At 42.1% G+C, this 17,442-nt stretch overlaps 1 protein-coding gene across 2 annotated transcripts in view; it reads left to right on the forward strand.

The window, feature by feature from the left end:
* The window catches only part of LOC128694902 (kinesin-like protein KIF26B), a 164,844-nt gene that overhangs the window by 135,384 nt on the left and 12,018 nt on the right, over positions 1-17,442 (forward strand). For both annotated transcript variants that reach the window (XM_070094353.1, XM_053785267.2), the window contains exons 10-16: positions 367-1,756; positions 7,065-7,231; positions 7,759-7,890; positions 12,384-12,539; positions 14,661-14,765; positions 15,403-16,824; positions 17,394-17,442. The exon at positions 17,394-17,442 is cut by the window's right edge and continues 108 nt beyond it. In XM_070094353.1, coding sequence (XP_069950454.1) covers positions 367-1,756; positions 7,065-7,231; positions 7,759-7,890; positions 12,384-12,539; positions 14,661-14,765; positions 15,403-16,824; positions 17,394-17,442 — 3,421 coding nt within the window. The remainder of the gene's footprint in view (positions 1-366; positions 1,757-7,064; positions 7,232-7,758; positions 7,891-12,383; positions 12,540-14,660; positions 14,766-15,402; positions 16,825-17,393) is intronic.

Consider the following 17,442-nt stretch of genomic DNA (forward strand, 5'->3'; position numbering starts at 1 on the left):
CTAGTTACGAGTATTTTGAAATTTTCTCTTCCACATTAGAATTATTTGATTTAGAGATGAAATATTTCTCCGTTAATTTGATCAGTAATTCCTCTATCTAGCACTGTCTGTTGAACCCATACCAGGCTAAGCACACCACTTCCTGTATGATTAACATAGAAAACATTTCTTTTGGCTAGTACTTGGGTAAGTGACCGCCTGCGAATGTCAAATGCTGCTGGGTTTAGCTTTCCTCTCCTTTTCCATGTACTGTTATATAAGATAATATTGTTTAGGTAGCTTCCATGTAGAGGGGAAAGTTTCTGCTATATGTTTTGCCCTTGTTCTCCCATGTACTCCAGCCCTTCTCTCTGGTATCTCCCACAGTCTTGCGACACCGTCATCTACGTGGGTCCTGCAGCAGACGATGCTACTGACGGGGAACATCCGCCAGTCTACCTCCCATCAATAAACTCTGGCGACAATCGCTGTTCAATGAATAAAGCTCTCAGGGGCTCGGCGGTTGACGGGGCTTCTACCAAAATGGACTCCCAGAGGACTCCTAAGAAGTCCTCTAAAGTCTCAGGGAGTGGCAAAAGTCCGTCGAAGCCCAGTAAACACTCAGTAACCAAAGATGGTTCGCATTCGTCGCCCCACAGGACTAAAGACTCCCACAAGAGTCGTGAAGGTGTAAGCGCTAGTGGTGTGGTAGGTAGTGGCGGAAGTTTACCTAGAACTCCTACTAAATATTCTTCTTCTGGTGCTAAACTATCGAGTGGTGCTACTCCAAAATCCCCCAAGTCCCCCCACGTCTCCAGACATAGTAGACATAAAGCTGCGGCTGGTATGGCGTCGCATGCAGACCCCAGCGGGTCTCAGAGCCAACACGGTGGTGGGAGTGAAGAACAATGGATAGATGGACCCAGGTTTCATAGAGCTAAAGTGTACGACGGTCACAAAATGAAGAGTTACGAACTGGAGACCTGGATTGACGGACCCGAAGCGACCTACGGGTACATGGATGACCACAAGAAGTCCATGATACAGAAATGGGTTGAGACGCAGAACGCCCAGGTGCAACCCAAGTCCTCGGAGCACTCGCAGAAGAGCCCGAAACATAAACAGTATAAGGAACTAACGCAGTTTAAGACCGTTGACGACGAGGAAACCTCGCCCAGACACAAAGACAAACACAGAGAGAAACGGAAAAGCAGCGAGTGTAAAGAAATACGCAAAGATGGTCATGCAGTGAGCAGAGAAAAAGATCTTACGCCTCGTAAAAGACGAAGTTACGGTGATAAACCTCATTCTAGTCAACCGGTAGTCGAACTGGAGGAGGCTAAACCGAAGCCTCCCACCTACGTTCCTGAACCCTCAAAACAAGAACCCAGAACTCAGGAGACGGACAGTGCGAGTGTATTAGGCAAAACAGAACAACAGATAGTGAGCCATAACGATAAAGTGCTTGAAAGTGGAGTGAGAAGTGAAGCGAGCAGAGCATCGAGTCTCATTGGGGAAGTGTCGGCCAGATCGATGACTTTCCCAGACACGAATGCGAACTTACCAGACGGGACGGTCGCGGGCGCTGAGGAGGAGGGTGAAACACACATGATCCTGGCAAGTCAAGACACTGAATCTGTTCCTGGCCAACTCACTGGGGTGGAAGATGAGGAAGAGGAAGAAGAGGAGGAAGAGGAGGAAGAGGAGCAGGTTCTTCAGGTTATCTACGTAGAAAATGAAGTTCCCAGAGTCGACATGAGAACTCTCGTGTCTAATGGTAAGTAGGATTCAGTTTTTGCTTATTTTCTCACGTATTAAAAAAATTTATGTTCGGTATCTTATTTATAGCCCTCTGGGTTCATTATTGAAAACATAATGTTAGACACATTCACACATACATGCGTAACATTTTTCAACATATGCACACATTCACTCATGCCTGTAAACCTAAGTGGACTACAACCAGAAAAATTACAAGGCGGACAGATTTTCTGTTCGAGTTAATGAAAAATGCAAAAATCGATAAGAAAAAAAATATATCCTCACGGGGAACGTTCTCCACTGGGGTGCCTGAAGGATCGATGCTTGCTTGGACGTTCTTTCTAATTCATAAAAATTGCTCGCTAAAGGAACAAAAGACTGAGTTTGTTCGTGGATGATGCGAAGATTATTTATTAAATATGCAAAAAAAAAAAAAAGTGTTAATCCATCCTTGGATAAACAGAACAAGCAGAGTGCAAGATGGATGACGGTGTTTAGAATGTCGTGCAGCAAATCTGAGATAATTATATAATAAACCACACGAAGACCAATAGACTCCTGGCTGCCTTTAAGAAGGCACTGGGCAGGAACCAAAAGTCAGTACCTGACCAACCGGGCTGTGGTTTGTACGTCAGCTTGCGTGCGGCCAGCAGTAACAGCCTGGTTGATCAGACCCTGATCCACCATGAGGCTTGGTCTTAGAACGGGCCGCGGGGGCGTTGACCCCCGAAACCCTCTCCAGGCAAACTCCAGGTAAGAACGTATTAAATAATAAATCATTAAAAGTATTTTACCAAGGAGCTGGATTCAGATATATATATATATATATATATATATATATATATATATATATATATATATATATATATATATATATATATATATATATATATATATTTATTTATTTATTTTAATGTTTATACCTTGTCTCGTAACTCAGCCTGTGACTCATTTTACAAAAAAATAAAAAAAAAAGATCCACCATTGTTTTAGAGCCGTTGTTGTGACTTCAAACTCGCCCTGTTAAATGTGGTAACAAAAAGCTTTTATTCTTTCGTTTCCTTGTATTATCTTGTGTGTGGTTATCATGTGACAGGTTTTTCTCCTCCTTGCTAACCAAACCAATTTTGTCCCAGCCTACGTTGTCAATAACTGTATTATCATTTTCTTATTTATCTAACTATTTTATGGCTTGCCAGTGTAATATAGTAATTTATGACAATACAGCATAAATTGTATTTCAGAGGAAAATACTGTATAAGCGCTACACAGGGTAGCATAAATGCAGTATTACAGGGAGAAACAAAAGGGCTGTGTTATATATACATATATATATATATATATATATATATATATATATATATATATATATATATATATATATATATATATATATATATATATATGTCGTGCCGAATAGGCAAAACTTGCGGTCTTGGCTTAAATAGCAACGTTCATCTTGCCATATAGGACAAGTGAAAATTTGTGTATGCAATAATTTCGCCAAAGTCATTCTGAACCTAACGAAAAAAATATATTTCACTCTGTTTGTTTAGTATTAAATTATTGTAAACAAATCTAAAATATATTTAGTTGGGTTAGGCTAAAATAAATTGCTCTTGTTATAATAAGGTTAGGTAAGTTTTCTAAGATTCTTTTGGTGCAAAATTATAAATTTTTACATTAACATTAATTTAAAAAATATATCTTCAAACGTATAAAAGAAAATTTTCGAAAGGACTTAATTTTAAATGAGTTCTTGCTAATTGACCAGTTTTACATATTCGGCACGACATTATATATATATATATATATATATATATATATATATATATATATATATATATATATATATATATATATATATATATATATATTAGTAGATGCTGAAGACGAGAATGACTCTAATCCTATAGTTTTAATAGGTATTTAGTAAAACACACACACACGCACACACACACACACACACACACACACACACACACACACACACACACACACACACACACACATAAAACCAGTTACTGCCCTAAACTTTGGCTTTATGTATGCCAGTGTGTGTACGTGTGCGTCGCGGTGAGTGCCTAGGGAGACCGGCAACAATGGCACCCACTATATTGCTACAACCCGGCCTTTAAAGCTCTGTTTGTCACAGCTTTTATTTTATATTGTTCTTTTTTTTTACTGTTTTGCCGTTATGTATTTCATTAGTGTTAATAACAGAGAAAAAAGAATTTAGTATTTCTAGTGTATTTCTTGTTAGTTCACGAGAAAAGATTTACGAATCGAGATCTATAGATTGAGAAAAGAGGTATACATGCAGGAAAGAAGTATACATAGAAGGCAGTCTACACACGAGTCGAAGTTTGTACTTGAGGGATGTGCAACATAGAGAGAGAAGGCGAAACGTGTCATATTAAATTGTACCAAGTGTTAGATACGTGTCTATATCTCCAAAGTTTGTCGAAACAAAACTAGAAATCCTGTTTAAAATACATTCGTCAATTTTGAAGTGTATGTCATGTCAGGCCGGGCTGGCAAAGAAGAGAAACTATGGAAAACAAACTTTATTGTGACAACTTTTCGCTCTGTGTAGATCTTTACCAAGTCACAGAAATCTACGCAGATCGAAATGCTATCCAATAAGACTAGTTGTGTACCTATTCCTCACTATGGGCTGGATGGTTCAGATTATCTTTTAGATTTAGCCACCGAAGTGGCACCTCATATCCATCCTGTGGGCGGCAGCGCAAGAGCATATGGACGCACCAAAGACTTCGGAACTAGGCCCCAGACTGACTGATGTTGTGGATGGTTCATTGGTCTTGAAGCAGGGGTTCCCAACCCTGGGTTGGGAACCCCTGCCATTTTGCACCCACAAGGGGTGCGAGATGACATTTCAAGGGTCCGACAAAGAATCAATGAAAAGTACAATTCCATGTATTTTACAAAAAAACTATTCTTGTTGCTCAATTTATATTTGAATTTTAAGCACTGAATTTAAAGCTTGATTTTGAGTTCAATTTGTTCAGCCACAGTACTATACTTGGTTCCTAGGGGCGCGGGACAGAGAAAAGGTTGGGAACCTCTGGTTTTAAAACCTATCGCCTGCACGAAGGTCATTAAGGCTGCCTGTCATTGTTCGCTCCCCAGTCAAGTGTAATCTCATTCCGAAAATAGGGATTAAAGTATACTCTCTGCATATACACAATGAGAGATGCACACCACTCGGTGTATGCATTCTTTTACGTTCTCTGTTGTCGACAGCGGGCCATTCAGATCAACCGGGACCGGATAGCGGTACGCGAACATGGGTACCACCAAATCCTTAGAATTAGGAATTAGCACAGCTAATTGAAAGCTCGAGACAAATTGTTTTTAATCAAACCTATTAGATAAATAGCCAGTTACTAACTACTTTGATAAACTGTTTGTGATAAAACTTCAAAGGAAATGTGAACTTCATGTAGGTAATGTTCAATTATGAGGATCGTAAACAGCACGCTACGTAGGGTCTCTAATGCCACTATGGTGGAAGGACACAGATACAAAGCAAGTTTTTGTCCTGACAACAAAGAGGCCGAATGATGCCTTTCCTTCATTACTACCTGCACTATTCCCTTTATTTCCTGTCGCTTCACTTATTTATAATGGTAGGACGAACAGACGTCTTAAACAATTATCTCTGTACAAAGCTCGTGGTAGAGGGAGACACAGTAAAGAAACCTTTTATTAATGCGACGTTTTACTCACTAAAGGGCTTGATAAAGACGTCAGTGGGTTAAACGTCCTTCTTCGTTTTTGTTTAAGGTACTTCTAACGCAAGATTATTAGCACAGTTGGTAAAAACAGCGTTCATCAATGATTTCTTTGCCGAGGTTATATATTTTTTTACAAGAGGTAAAATTAACCACATAAGAGTAAGTTGAATTGTGAGAGAGAAATACTCATATTATTTATACTAGCATATGTTAATACATACAGTGAACTGTCACTACACACTGCGTGGTTCAGGATCCCATATTACATCACTATCACTCATAATACAAACATTACCGTATTATAAGACTTGACATCAATGTATTCACTCAGAATACTGATATAAGTGTTTCACTCGCTCGTAAGACTGACATTACTATCATTTATTATACTGACAGCGTATCACTCGCTCGTAAGACTGACATCACTATCATTTATTATACTGACAGCGTATCACTCGCTCGTAAGACTGACATCACTATCATTTATTATACTGACAGCGTATCACTCGCTCGTAAGACTGACATCACTATCATTTATTATACTGACGGCGTATCACTCGCTCGTAAGACTGACATTACTATCATTTATTATACTGACAGCGTATCACTCGCTCGTAAGACTGACATCACTATCATTTATTATACTGACAGCGTATCACTCGCTCGTAAGACTGACATCACTATCATTTATTATACTGACGGCGTATCACTCGCTCGTAAGACTGACGTCAATGTACCACTCATCATATGCATATCATCCCTCGCGTCTATATTAGTCATGTCTACTGAGGAGCTGAATAGAGATTCAGGTTGGAAAAGAAAAACGTAGGAGACAGAAGACTGTATCATAATGAATGGCAAAGGAAACCCAGACTTTCTCTTGAAGATCCTGATGAAACTACGAGGGAAGACTTCCCCGTCTGTGTTGTCCATGGCTTCTGTCTCACACTTATGGGACAGAGGACAGATGTTTCAATACCTTTTAACGCTGGTGAACACGAGAAAGGAAGCACACTGCAGTAGGCCGGTTGGCCCATACTGGGCAGGCCCTTTTCAACACTCAATTTAAATATGATTATCACGTAGAACACAGTCCCCGATACACCTTGCGCTGAATGACCCATACGGGCTTTATGAAAAAAGTACCACAGTGAGAACAGGAAATAAAATCTGAGCGCTTTCATGTGCTTACACAAACATCTTCAGTTATATGAGAGCGCTCAGGTTTTATTTCCTGTTTTCACTGTGGTATTTTTTTTTTTCATATTTGCAAACACGCGTTTTGTGATTTCTTCCATGAAATTATGTATCGAGTTATGTTATCCATTATTTTTAACATATTTAAACCCACTGCATAGCTCTTAGATTAACATATTTAACAAAAAGAGTCATAACCTGATCCTTTGACCTGGCTTGTAACATCGTCTTACCTGACCCAACACCACCTCGCCTACTCCGCAAGGTTTATATTCCACTCTTCCATGTATTCCATGTACTTGAAGAAGCATCCAATGTGGCTTTATCAGGTACGTGGAATACAGGAAATTGTACCATACGATACAGAAGTGGAAGAGACCACTGACCTAAGGTCATCCTCGGAGGACACGACAACGGCCGAGGGAGACCCTATGGAGGAAGTGTCGCAAGGATCGTCTGAAGATGGTGGCGCTGAGAGCTTTGCCGAAGAGGAAGTTCTCTTTGGGAGGCCCACTAAGTTCTTCTTGCACGAGGTAGGTCATGGAGCAGAGAGAGAGAGAGAGAGAGAGAGAGAGAGAGAGAGAGAGAGAGAAAGAGAGAGAGAGAGAGAGAAAGAGAGAGAGAGAGAGAGAGAGAGATGCTCCTGTTTGGTGCTAAAACAAAGATGCTACAGGGCAAACTACAAAGTCTCGTACACAATTAGTCTTCAATTTGGAAATAAACAACTGGTGTTTCGGTCCATCCTGAGAAGTTATCAAGTCGTTCGAGACTTGATAAGGGTTCTGGGCGGCCTGAAACGCAGTCTAGTTGTTTCTATTTTCAGTTTGGGGGTTTCGTGCAAGTTGTTCAAATCAAAGGTTTTTGAAACACATCTTCATCGAAATCCTGTGTCCTACATATATACTGCAACATTGTTAACTAAATGAAGCTATTTACGTGAAATAACTCTCGTGGGTTCCTCTTACAAAATGAAAGCTATGGATAGTACCAGTCATTTCAGCTATCCCTTTTCTCATTTCTTAGCATTTATGTAGTCTCTGGTTTTCTCTACCTGGCGCAGGTCAGGGACCTGGACGAGGGAGAGGAGGAGCTGGAGGCGGCGCTGGATCGCTGGCTCGCCGAAGAAGATCGAGAGTACATCGAAGTGGTGGAACCTGAGGAAGCTGTTGAAATGGTTGATTCCTGGTGCCAGGTGAGTTCTCCTAGGCCACGTCTTTGGACTTCTTTCTGTGTGTGGCTACTACAATGCTCTCTTCTTTAAAAGAGGGATTGATACCGTAAGAAGAGTTGATACCGTATGAAGTCACCTCCTTTTCAGGAGGTGACTTCATGCCGGTGAAGGGAGATGGTGAAAGGGAAGCTCTTGATCCCAGGAACCGGGCCTATCCTCCCGGTCCCTAAATAAAAAAAAATATTACCTCGTATTCCCCTCGCCTGTTGCATAACCCATACAGGTTTCTCTCTCCATAAATATAATATTAAGGGGATGTCTTGTAAGACGTTGTTTTTGAGGTCAGTCCTTAAAACATTAATATTTAAAGCAAACAGTGACCCTTTAATGTTAAAGTGAAGCCAGTGATCCTCCTTAATATTAAAGTAAGGACATTTACCCCTCAATAATTCTGTTGGTTGTCTCTGGACACCATGTGGTACAGGCTCGATCCTCTTTCTGCTATTAGCGTGACAGACGCTCTCCCAGGTAGACTCTTAACACGGTAATGTCACGCCCTCTATTAGGTAAACAATTAGTTCTCATACAATTTCAGGTAATTGTATGTTGGGAATGAAGTATGTAATGGAAAATTTGCTTATATTCCTCAAATAATGAACTGAAATATAATATTAATGCTAGAGAGAAGCTTGTTACGGTAGGCGAAGCCACCAGCGTTGCTCTTCGGGTTCCAGTATTGCTCTTTGGGTTCCAGTGTCGCTCCTCCGGCTTCCAGCGTTGCTCCTATTTGCTTCTAGTGTTGCAGTTGAAGGACCTTACGTAGAAAGAATAATAAGGCCAATGATTAGTGCTAATAACCCTGCCAGCAAGGCCGTCTTATGTTCCAAAACATAACCTAACTTTAACTAACTTTAATCTGTTCTTGCCTTTAATAGCTATTTAGGTCAAACGCACACGCGCACATGCACACATACGCACGCGCGCGCACACACACACACACACACACACACACACACACACACACACACGTGGAGGCAGAATCCATTCATGTCTTTAAAAGGAGGTACGATGAATCTCTTGGAGCAAAGGAATGAATCAAGTAGCAATCGAAGAGGCGGGGACAGGAGATGTGAATCGATCCCTGCAACCACATATAGGTGATTACAAATAGGCGAGTACACTCACACACTTAGAAAATACACAATAATCCTTGCAGCAGGTAGAAGCAGATAGTCCTCAGCAGACAACCTGGGTGAGGACTTCCAAGTCCTCTGCTGGATGACTTTCCCACGTAATAAGTAAAAATCGCACGACGTATTTAGAGAGGCTGCCTCTGTATGTCCGTCCTTGTACACTACTGCCAAGTCCGGCAACTGGAAGCAAAAGTTTCAGAAAGTTGTTGAGCCTGAGACAAACCCTAGCTAATTTCAGCCGCTTTGTCGGGTGGAAGGTGAAAAGAGAGACGCTGGAGTCTCCTGAAGCAGTAATCAAGCTATGTATCTCTTCCTCAAGACATTCCCGACTCGTCTTAACTATTGGTGTTAATTTATCTTAAGGTTCTCGGATTGCGCGGTTGGTTGACTTGTTGGGTGTAAAGGTAATGGAATGCATGAGGATTGTTAAGTTGCCTCTCGTCTATATATCAGTAGTAGCATATATATATATATGTATATATATATGTATATATATGTATGTATATATGTATATATATGTATGTATATATATGTATGTATGTATATATGTCGTGCCGAATATGTAAAACTGGTCAATTAGTAAGATCTCATTTAAAATTAATTCCTTTCAAAAAAATTTTCTTATACGTTTAAAGATATATTTTTTTCATTAATGTTAACGTAAAAAATTTTAATTTTGCTCCAAAAGAATCTTAGAAAACTTACCTAACCTTATTATAACAAGAACAATTTATTTTAGCCTAACCCAATTAAATATGTTTTAGATTTGTTTACAGTAATTTAATACTAAACAAACACAATGAAATATATTTTTTTCGTTAGGTTCATTATGATTTTGGCGAAATTATTGCATACACAAATTTTCACTTGTCCTATATGGCAAGATGAGCGTTGCTATTTAAGCCAAGATCGCAAGTTCTGGCTATTCGGCACGACATATATATATATATATATATATGTCGTGCCGAATAGCCAGAACTTGCGATCTTGGCTTAAATAGCAACGCTCATCTTGCCATATAGGACAAGTGAAAATTTGTGTATGCAATAATTTCGCCAAAATCATAATGAACCTAACGAAAAAAATATATTTCATTGTGTTTGTTTAGTATTAAATTACTGTAAACAAATCTAAAACATATTTAATTGGGTTAGGCTAAAATAAATTGTTCTTGTTATAATAAGGTTAGGTAAGTTTTCTAAGATTCTTTTGGAGCAAAATTAAAATTTTTTACGTTAACATTAATGAAAAAAATATATCTTTAAACGTATAAGAAAATTTTTTTGAAAGGAATTAATTTTAAATGAGATCTTACTAATTGACCAGTTTTACATATTCGGCACGACATATATACATACATACATATATATATATATATATATATATATATATATATATATATATATATATATATATATATATATATATATATATATAAAACACACATTTCACCCGGGCAGAGGCTGATCCACCAACGTCATTTCTGCATTTGAACTTCCATTCACCGTAGTGGGGAGATTTGACCCCCAGTCCATTCTTTTATTTTTCAATACGTGACAGTAACTTATATTTTTCCCCTCGTCGTTTGATTTTTATCCTGAATATAAATGTTGGATCCGGGAGAGACGCGTTCCAATGTGATGGAAAACTAGATGTATTTACAGCATACTGCGATCCTGGCGATGCTTCGCCCTTTCAGTGCTTTAAACAGACACGTGAGCAAATACTTGGACGTATTAGGTGGTTTAGTCCTGGGACCTTGATGAAAGCTGCTTCATGATTTGATAATGACCGCTGCTTGAGCGAAACGTCTCCAGTGTAAGGTCGTAGTATCCTGCATTTCCCTCTCTCTCACTTTACTGGAATATATTGCTAGTGTTGTAGGTCCCACTACACTACTCTCCCCACTACACTACTCTCCCCACTACACTACTCTCCCCACCACACTACTCTCCCCACTACACTACTCTCCCCACTACACTACTCTCCCCACCACACTACTGTCCCCACTACACTACTGTCCCCACCACACTACTCTCCTCACTACACTACTCTCCCCACTACACTACTCTCCCCACTACACTACTCTCCCCACTACACTACTCTCCACACTACATTACTCTCCCCACCACACTACTCTCCCCACCACACTACTCTCCCCACCACACTACTCTCCCCACCACACTACTCTCCCCACTACACTACTCTCCCCACCACACTACTCTCCCCACTACACTACTCTCCCCACCACGCTACTCTCCACACTACACTACTCTCCCCACCACACTACTCTCCCCACTACACTACTCTCCCCACCACAATAGTCTCCCCACTACACTACTCTCCCCACTACACTACTCTCCCCACTACACTACTCTCCCCACTACACTACTCTCCCCACCACACTACTCTCCCCACTACACTACTCTTCCCACTACACTACTCTCCTCACTACTCTCCCACTATTACCCACCACACTACCTTCCCCACCACACTATTCTCCCCACCACAATACTCTCCCCACCACAATACTCTCCCCACCACAATACTCTCCCCACCACAATACTCTCCCCACCACAATATTCTCCCCACCACAATACTCTCCCCACCATAATACTCTCCCCACCACACAACTCTCCCCACCACATTACCCTCATCACACTACTCTCCCCACCACACTACTCTCCTCACCACACTACTCTCCCCACCACACTATTCTCCCCACCAAATTACTCTCCTCACCACACTACTCTCCCCACCACACTACTCTCCCCACCACGCTACTCTCCCCACCACACTACTCTCCCCACCACATTACTCTCACCACACTACTCTCCCCACCACACTACTCTCCCCACCACACTATTATCCCCACCACATTACTCTCCTCACCACACTACTCTCCTCACCACACTACTGTCCCCACCACACCAGTCTCCCCACCACACTACTCTCCCCACCACACTACTCTCTCCACCACACTACTCTCCTCACCACATTACTCTCCTCACCACACTACTCTCCCCACCACACTACTCTCCCCACCACACTACTCTCCTCACCACACTACTCTCCTCACCACACTACTCTCCCCACCACACTACTCTCCCCACCACACTACTCTCCCCACCACACTACTCTCCCCACCACATTACTCTCCTCACCACATTACTCTCCTCACCACACTACTCTCCCCACCACACAACTCTCCCCACCACACTACTCTCCCCACCACACTACTCTCCCCACCACTCTGCACTCATACGCACGACTACACCAGGTAATGCCAACCATTATCATCTGAACTCTACTCTCTGACAGGTAACTGAGGAAGATATCGAACGTACGCTGGCGGAGGCTGGCATCCACTTTATTCCCTTTCTCCATCATCGCCACCTGCTGCCTACCCTGCAGGAGGAACCTGCCGAAACCGCCGAACCTATGGACCAGATGGACCACCTGGAAACCCTAAATACAGTGTGTAATTTACCGAGTATTTTTTTTTTATAGTCACCTGGAAATGTTGGAATATTCACCTGGAAATGTTGGAATATTCACCTGGAAATGTTGGAATATTCACCTGGAAATGTTTCTATATTCACCTGGAAATGTTTACACTTTCACCTGTAAATTTCTTAATATTCACCTGTATGACGGGTTATACGGATGGGGAGGAGGAACGGGAGATAATGAACATAGTAGTAGTAGGAAATTTGGGGAATAAGATGTAATTAGGGGAATGGGAGATAATTGGGGATATGACAAGTAATTAGGTATGATGTAGAGATCATTCCCTATTTTGGTTTCTCTTCGAGAACTTTAGGATGATCGGAAGAGGGTTTCTGGTTTCAAAAAACCAGTGTGTGTGCGTGTGTGTGTGTGTGTGTGTGTGTGTGTGTGTGTGTGTGTGTGTGTGTACTCACCTAATTGTACTCACCTATTTGTAGTTGCAGGGGTCGATACTGAGCTCCTGGCCCCGCCTCTTCACTGAACGCTACTAGGTCCTCTCTCTCCCTGCTCCATAAGCTTTATCATATCTCGTCTTAAAGCTATGTATGGTTCCTTCCTCCACTACATCGCTCGCCAGACTGTTCTACTTTCTGACCACTCTATGACTGAAAAAATGCTTCCTAACATCCCTGTGACTCATCTGAGTCTTCAACTTCCAAGAGTGACCCCTTGTTTCTGTGTCCCCTCTCTGGAACATCTTGTCTCTGTCCACCTTGTCTATTCCACGCAGTATTTTGTATATCGTTATCATGTCTTCCCTATCCCTCCAGTCCTGCAGTGTCGTCAGGCAGATTTCCCTTAACCTTTCTTCGTAGGACATTCCCCTTAGCTCTGGAACTAACCTTGTCGCAAACCTTTGCTCTTTCTCTAATTTCGTAACGTACTTGACCCGGTGCGGGTTCCAAACTGGTGTTGCATACTCCAGTATGGGCCTGATGTACACGGTGTACAGTGTCTTGAAAGATTCCTTACTTAGGTATCGGAATGCTAATCTCAAGTTTGCCAGGCGCCCATATGCTGCAGCAGTTATCTGGTTGTGTGCTTCCGGAGACGTGCGCGGTGTTATACTCACGCCAAGATCTTTCTCCTTTAGCAAGGTTTGCAGTTGTTGGCCACCTAGCCTATACTCTGTCTGCGGTCTTCTTTGCCCTTCTCTGATCTTCATGACTTTGCATTTGGCAAGATTGAATTCGAGAAGCCAGTTGCTGGACCACGTTTCCAGCCTGTCCAGGTCTCTCTGAAGTTCTGCTTGTTCCTCATCTGATTTAATTCTCCTCATTAACTTCACATCATCTGCGAACAGGGACACCTCTGAGTCTATCCCTTCCATCATGTCATTCACATATACCAAAAATAGCACTGGTCCTAGGACTGACCCCTGTGGGACCCCGCTCGTTACAGGTGCCCACTGTGATACCTCATCACGTACTATGACTCGTTGTTGCCCCCCTGTCAGGTATTCTCTGATCCATTGAAGTTCCCTTCCCGTCATACGCGCCTGATCCTCTAGTTTCTGCACTAATCTCTTGTGAGGAACTGTGTCGAAGGCCTTCTTGCTGTCCAAGAAGATGCAATCAATCCACCCCTCTCTCTCGTGTCTTACTTCTGTTACTTTATCATAAAACTCCAGAAGGTTTGTGACACAGGATTTGCCTTCCATGAAACCGTGTGTGTGTGTACTTGCCTAATTGTGTTCCAGGGGTCGAGACTCGGCTCCTGTGTGTGTGTGTGTGTGTGTGTGTGTGTGTGTGTGTGTGTGTGTGTGTGTGTGTGTGTGTGTGTGTGTGTGTGTGTGTGTGTGTAGGTCTGCATATAAAAACCCGAAATTAGTCCAGTGGTCTATATAATTTTAATCTCCAAAAAGATTGCCATAAAGATTTGAGTTCGTTGTATGTGGTTCTGTCGCGTGTGTTCCATTCGTGTGATCCTGTCGCGTGTGTTGCATTCGTGTGGTTCTGTCGTTTTTCTGTGTTATTTTCACGCGATCTACAACAAAATTCGATCACACGGACCTGTATTCCTTGCACGTAGTTCTGTCACCTATACTAACATCCAGCAATATGTTGTCTTTGCGATATGGCTGAGTAGGCGGCATCCAGGAGGTCGTCCGTGGTGCTGGACGAGACCTTTCAACCTGCCAAGTTACCAGAGAAACTGGTGGCCAATGGTGACCCTGTCTTCCTCCACCCCACGGTATGTACACAGTCTTCACTCTGTGCTTAAAGATACTTGAACAAACACTTGAGATATTTTATTGTGGAAATTTTTCGGTTCTGAGACCAAACAATTTCCTAAGATTGAAACGTTTCCAACTAATTCTCAGGTGTTTGCTCATATTGTTTTAATCATAACTTGTTGCTTTTATATACGAGGTTTATACCAGTTTTCTCTCTAATGATTAACTTTCTGCTATTTTTTCATGTTAAAATTAATTCCTCTTTTATATCTGTTATTATTATTACTACATTTATTATCATCTTCGAAAGCAAAAACAACTGGATTAAAATAAATCAATAAATTTACAAAATAAATTTCCGATTGATACTAATGTTTTGTGACTGACATTGCATAAATGTTAATATTCAATAATAAGCCGATTTGCTAAAACTCAAAAACAAAAACAAAATAATTGGATAGATTTATATTTTATGTCGTTTTCCAAGGCCTCCAGATTTTCTAAAATGTAGGAGCATTTTTTTTGTCTAGGATTTTTTTTCCCCTTCCCCCTCACCTGACTGGTAAAAGGCCCGACCACAATTAGTGAACGGATGGTCGAGCCTCCACCACTTCTTGCTCTTAATGGAACATAATACTTTCTCTGGTCCCCCAGGGTGGAGACCCCACGGGAGAGTTCAAGAGTAGCTCCCGCTACGAACAGATGATCAAGGACCCAAACTTCACCGCCAAAACACACTACTTCGCCAAGAGACTGGAAGAGCTTCAGCAGCTCCACGAGTTCTACAGGAACCTGGCGAAGCAGGCGCCGAGGGGTAGGACTTCGGTACACTCTCCCTCAGCTAAGGAACTGACTGAGCTGAGTGAGGATGATTCCAGTGTCTCTGAAGGAGGCGAAGAACCAGAGCCAAAGGTTTTACCTCAACCATTTTTTAGTCAGGAGGGGACCCTCACCAGTATGAAAATGGGAGGAGAGTATGAATTCAGCTGGAAGTCTTTGTTGCCAGAGGAGATCGATGTTCAGAGTGAGACGCAAGAAGAAAAGACGGACGGAGAGGAAACGGCCTCAGAGGTCTCCAAGGATATCAACGATCCTCTTTATGACATCCAAAGTGACATCATGCCGTATTTACCGAGCAATTACGTCAGTTTATCTACCCTCAGTGCTCTCAGACAACCAGACGGAGCCTCCAATCCTAATTTAAACGGGGAGTTGACCCACGTAGAGCCGCAGGCTGTTGTAGCGCCCCCAGACAACGCAGTGGCACTGCCGGCGACGCTGCAGGAGCGCTTACCTGGCAATGGAGCCTCACTCTCCGACGACGAGAGCAACGTGAAGCAAGTCAAAGTGAAAAAAGAGAAGCGCAAGAAAAAGTTAGGCCTCTTGTCCAAATCCAGCAAGTCCTGTGTTTACAAGGAGGAAGCTGACTGTGATGAAAGCTCTACTCACAGCAAGCTTAGTTGGAGCCGTTTTTTTGGCAGTCCAAAACACAAAAGCTCCACTAAAGATAACTCCAAGAAAAGCAGCAAATCCAATTCAAAATCCAGCAACAAATCTCCAACATCCTCCGGCAAGGGCTCAGAAAAGAGCGAAAAAAAATCCCAGCGGGATAAAGAGCGATCGAAGGACTCTAAAACGAGTGGCTCCAAGGACGTCAAAAACAACAAGGACGGCAAGTTAGGACACTCCCAGGATGCTCATTACGGTCTGGACGCCGCCAACAAGCAAGCAGATAGTAAGAATGGTAAAGTTTTTCAGAAACTAGATTCGGATCGGTCAAATGGCAGCCTTAAAAACAAATCTCCTTCACGTAAAAGCTCGGAGAGCCGGAGCAACCGGAGCGGAAGACGTGAGAGCAGAGAGCAGCCTCAACAGGGCCAGCAGCCTCTACAACAGCAGCAGCAACAGCAACAACAACAACAGCAACAACAACAGCAGCAACAACAACAGCAACAACAGGGTCAACGGTACCAGGGTTTCCATTGGGACTCACCCCTGCCTCCCTTCCTACCTGTAACCTCAGCCGCTATACACCCAGGATATGACTCCGGGGCTGACTCTGGTGTAGGCTTGAAGGTGAGATTCACTGTTGCTAATTATTACAATTCTCTACCTACAAAACAACGTGATGTTGTCTTATTAGGTCCACATCTTTCACAAATCATTTTAATACACGCCCAAAAGTAATTTCTAAAGAGAATTGCACAATTACAAACTGTTAACTTAAATCACACAGAAGAAAGCTTGTAATACTGCACGATCATACTTCGTCAAAGATTTAGTAACTGTGTTTTTAAAATCAATATGTATGTTTATACATAAATAATTATATAAATACAAATGCTGAAAATCATCTTGCTTGAATATTAATTAATATTATGTGTTACTGTTAGGTTATTATGATTAAAATTATGGGAAGAATGCGACTCGTAGGGTTAAACAGCACCTGGGGAATGGGAGGCAGTCAATTTTGATTATAAAGGAAGGGGAGAGCACCTCTAATTTCTTGGAACAAGAGTCCTTTGCTCATTTCAAGGCACTCCAGATGCAGGGGATGGTGGCATGCATAACATGAACGTGTGGCTCCTGTGTTTGTTGCAATGGATACCTCGTGCAACATGAACGTGTGGCTCTGTTTGTTGCAGGTGATGCCTCGTGCAAGACGCTCCAGGGGTGACAGTCGTCACGGCGAGA

Source organism: Cherax quadricarinatus, chromosome 45 (assembly GCF_038502225.1).
Source record: "Cherax quadricarinatus isolate ZL_2023a chromosome 45, ASM3850222v1, whole genome shotgun sequence".
Classification (NCBI taxonomy): Eukaryota; Metazoa; Arthropoda; class Malacostraca; order Decapoda; family Parastacidae; genus Cherax; species Cherax quadricarinatus.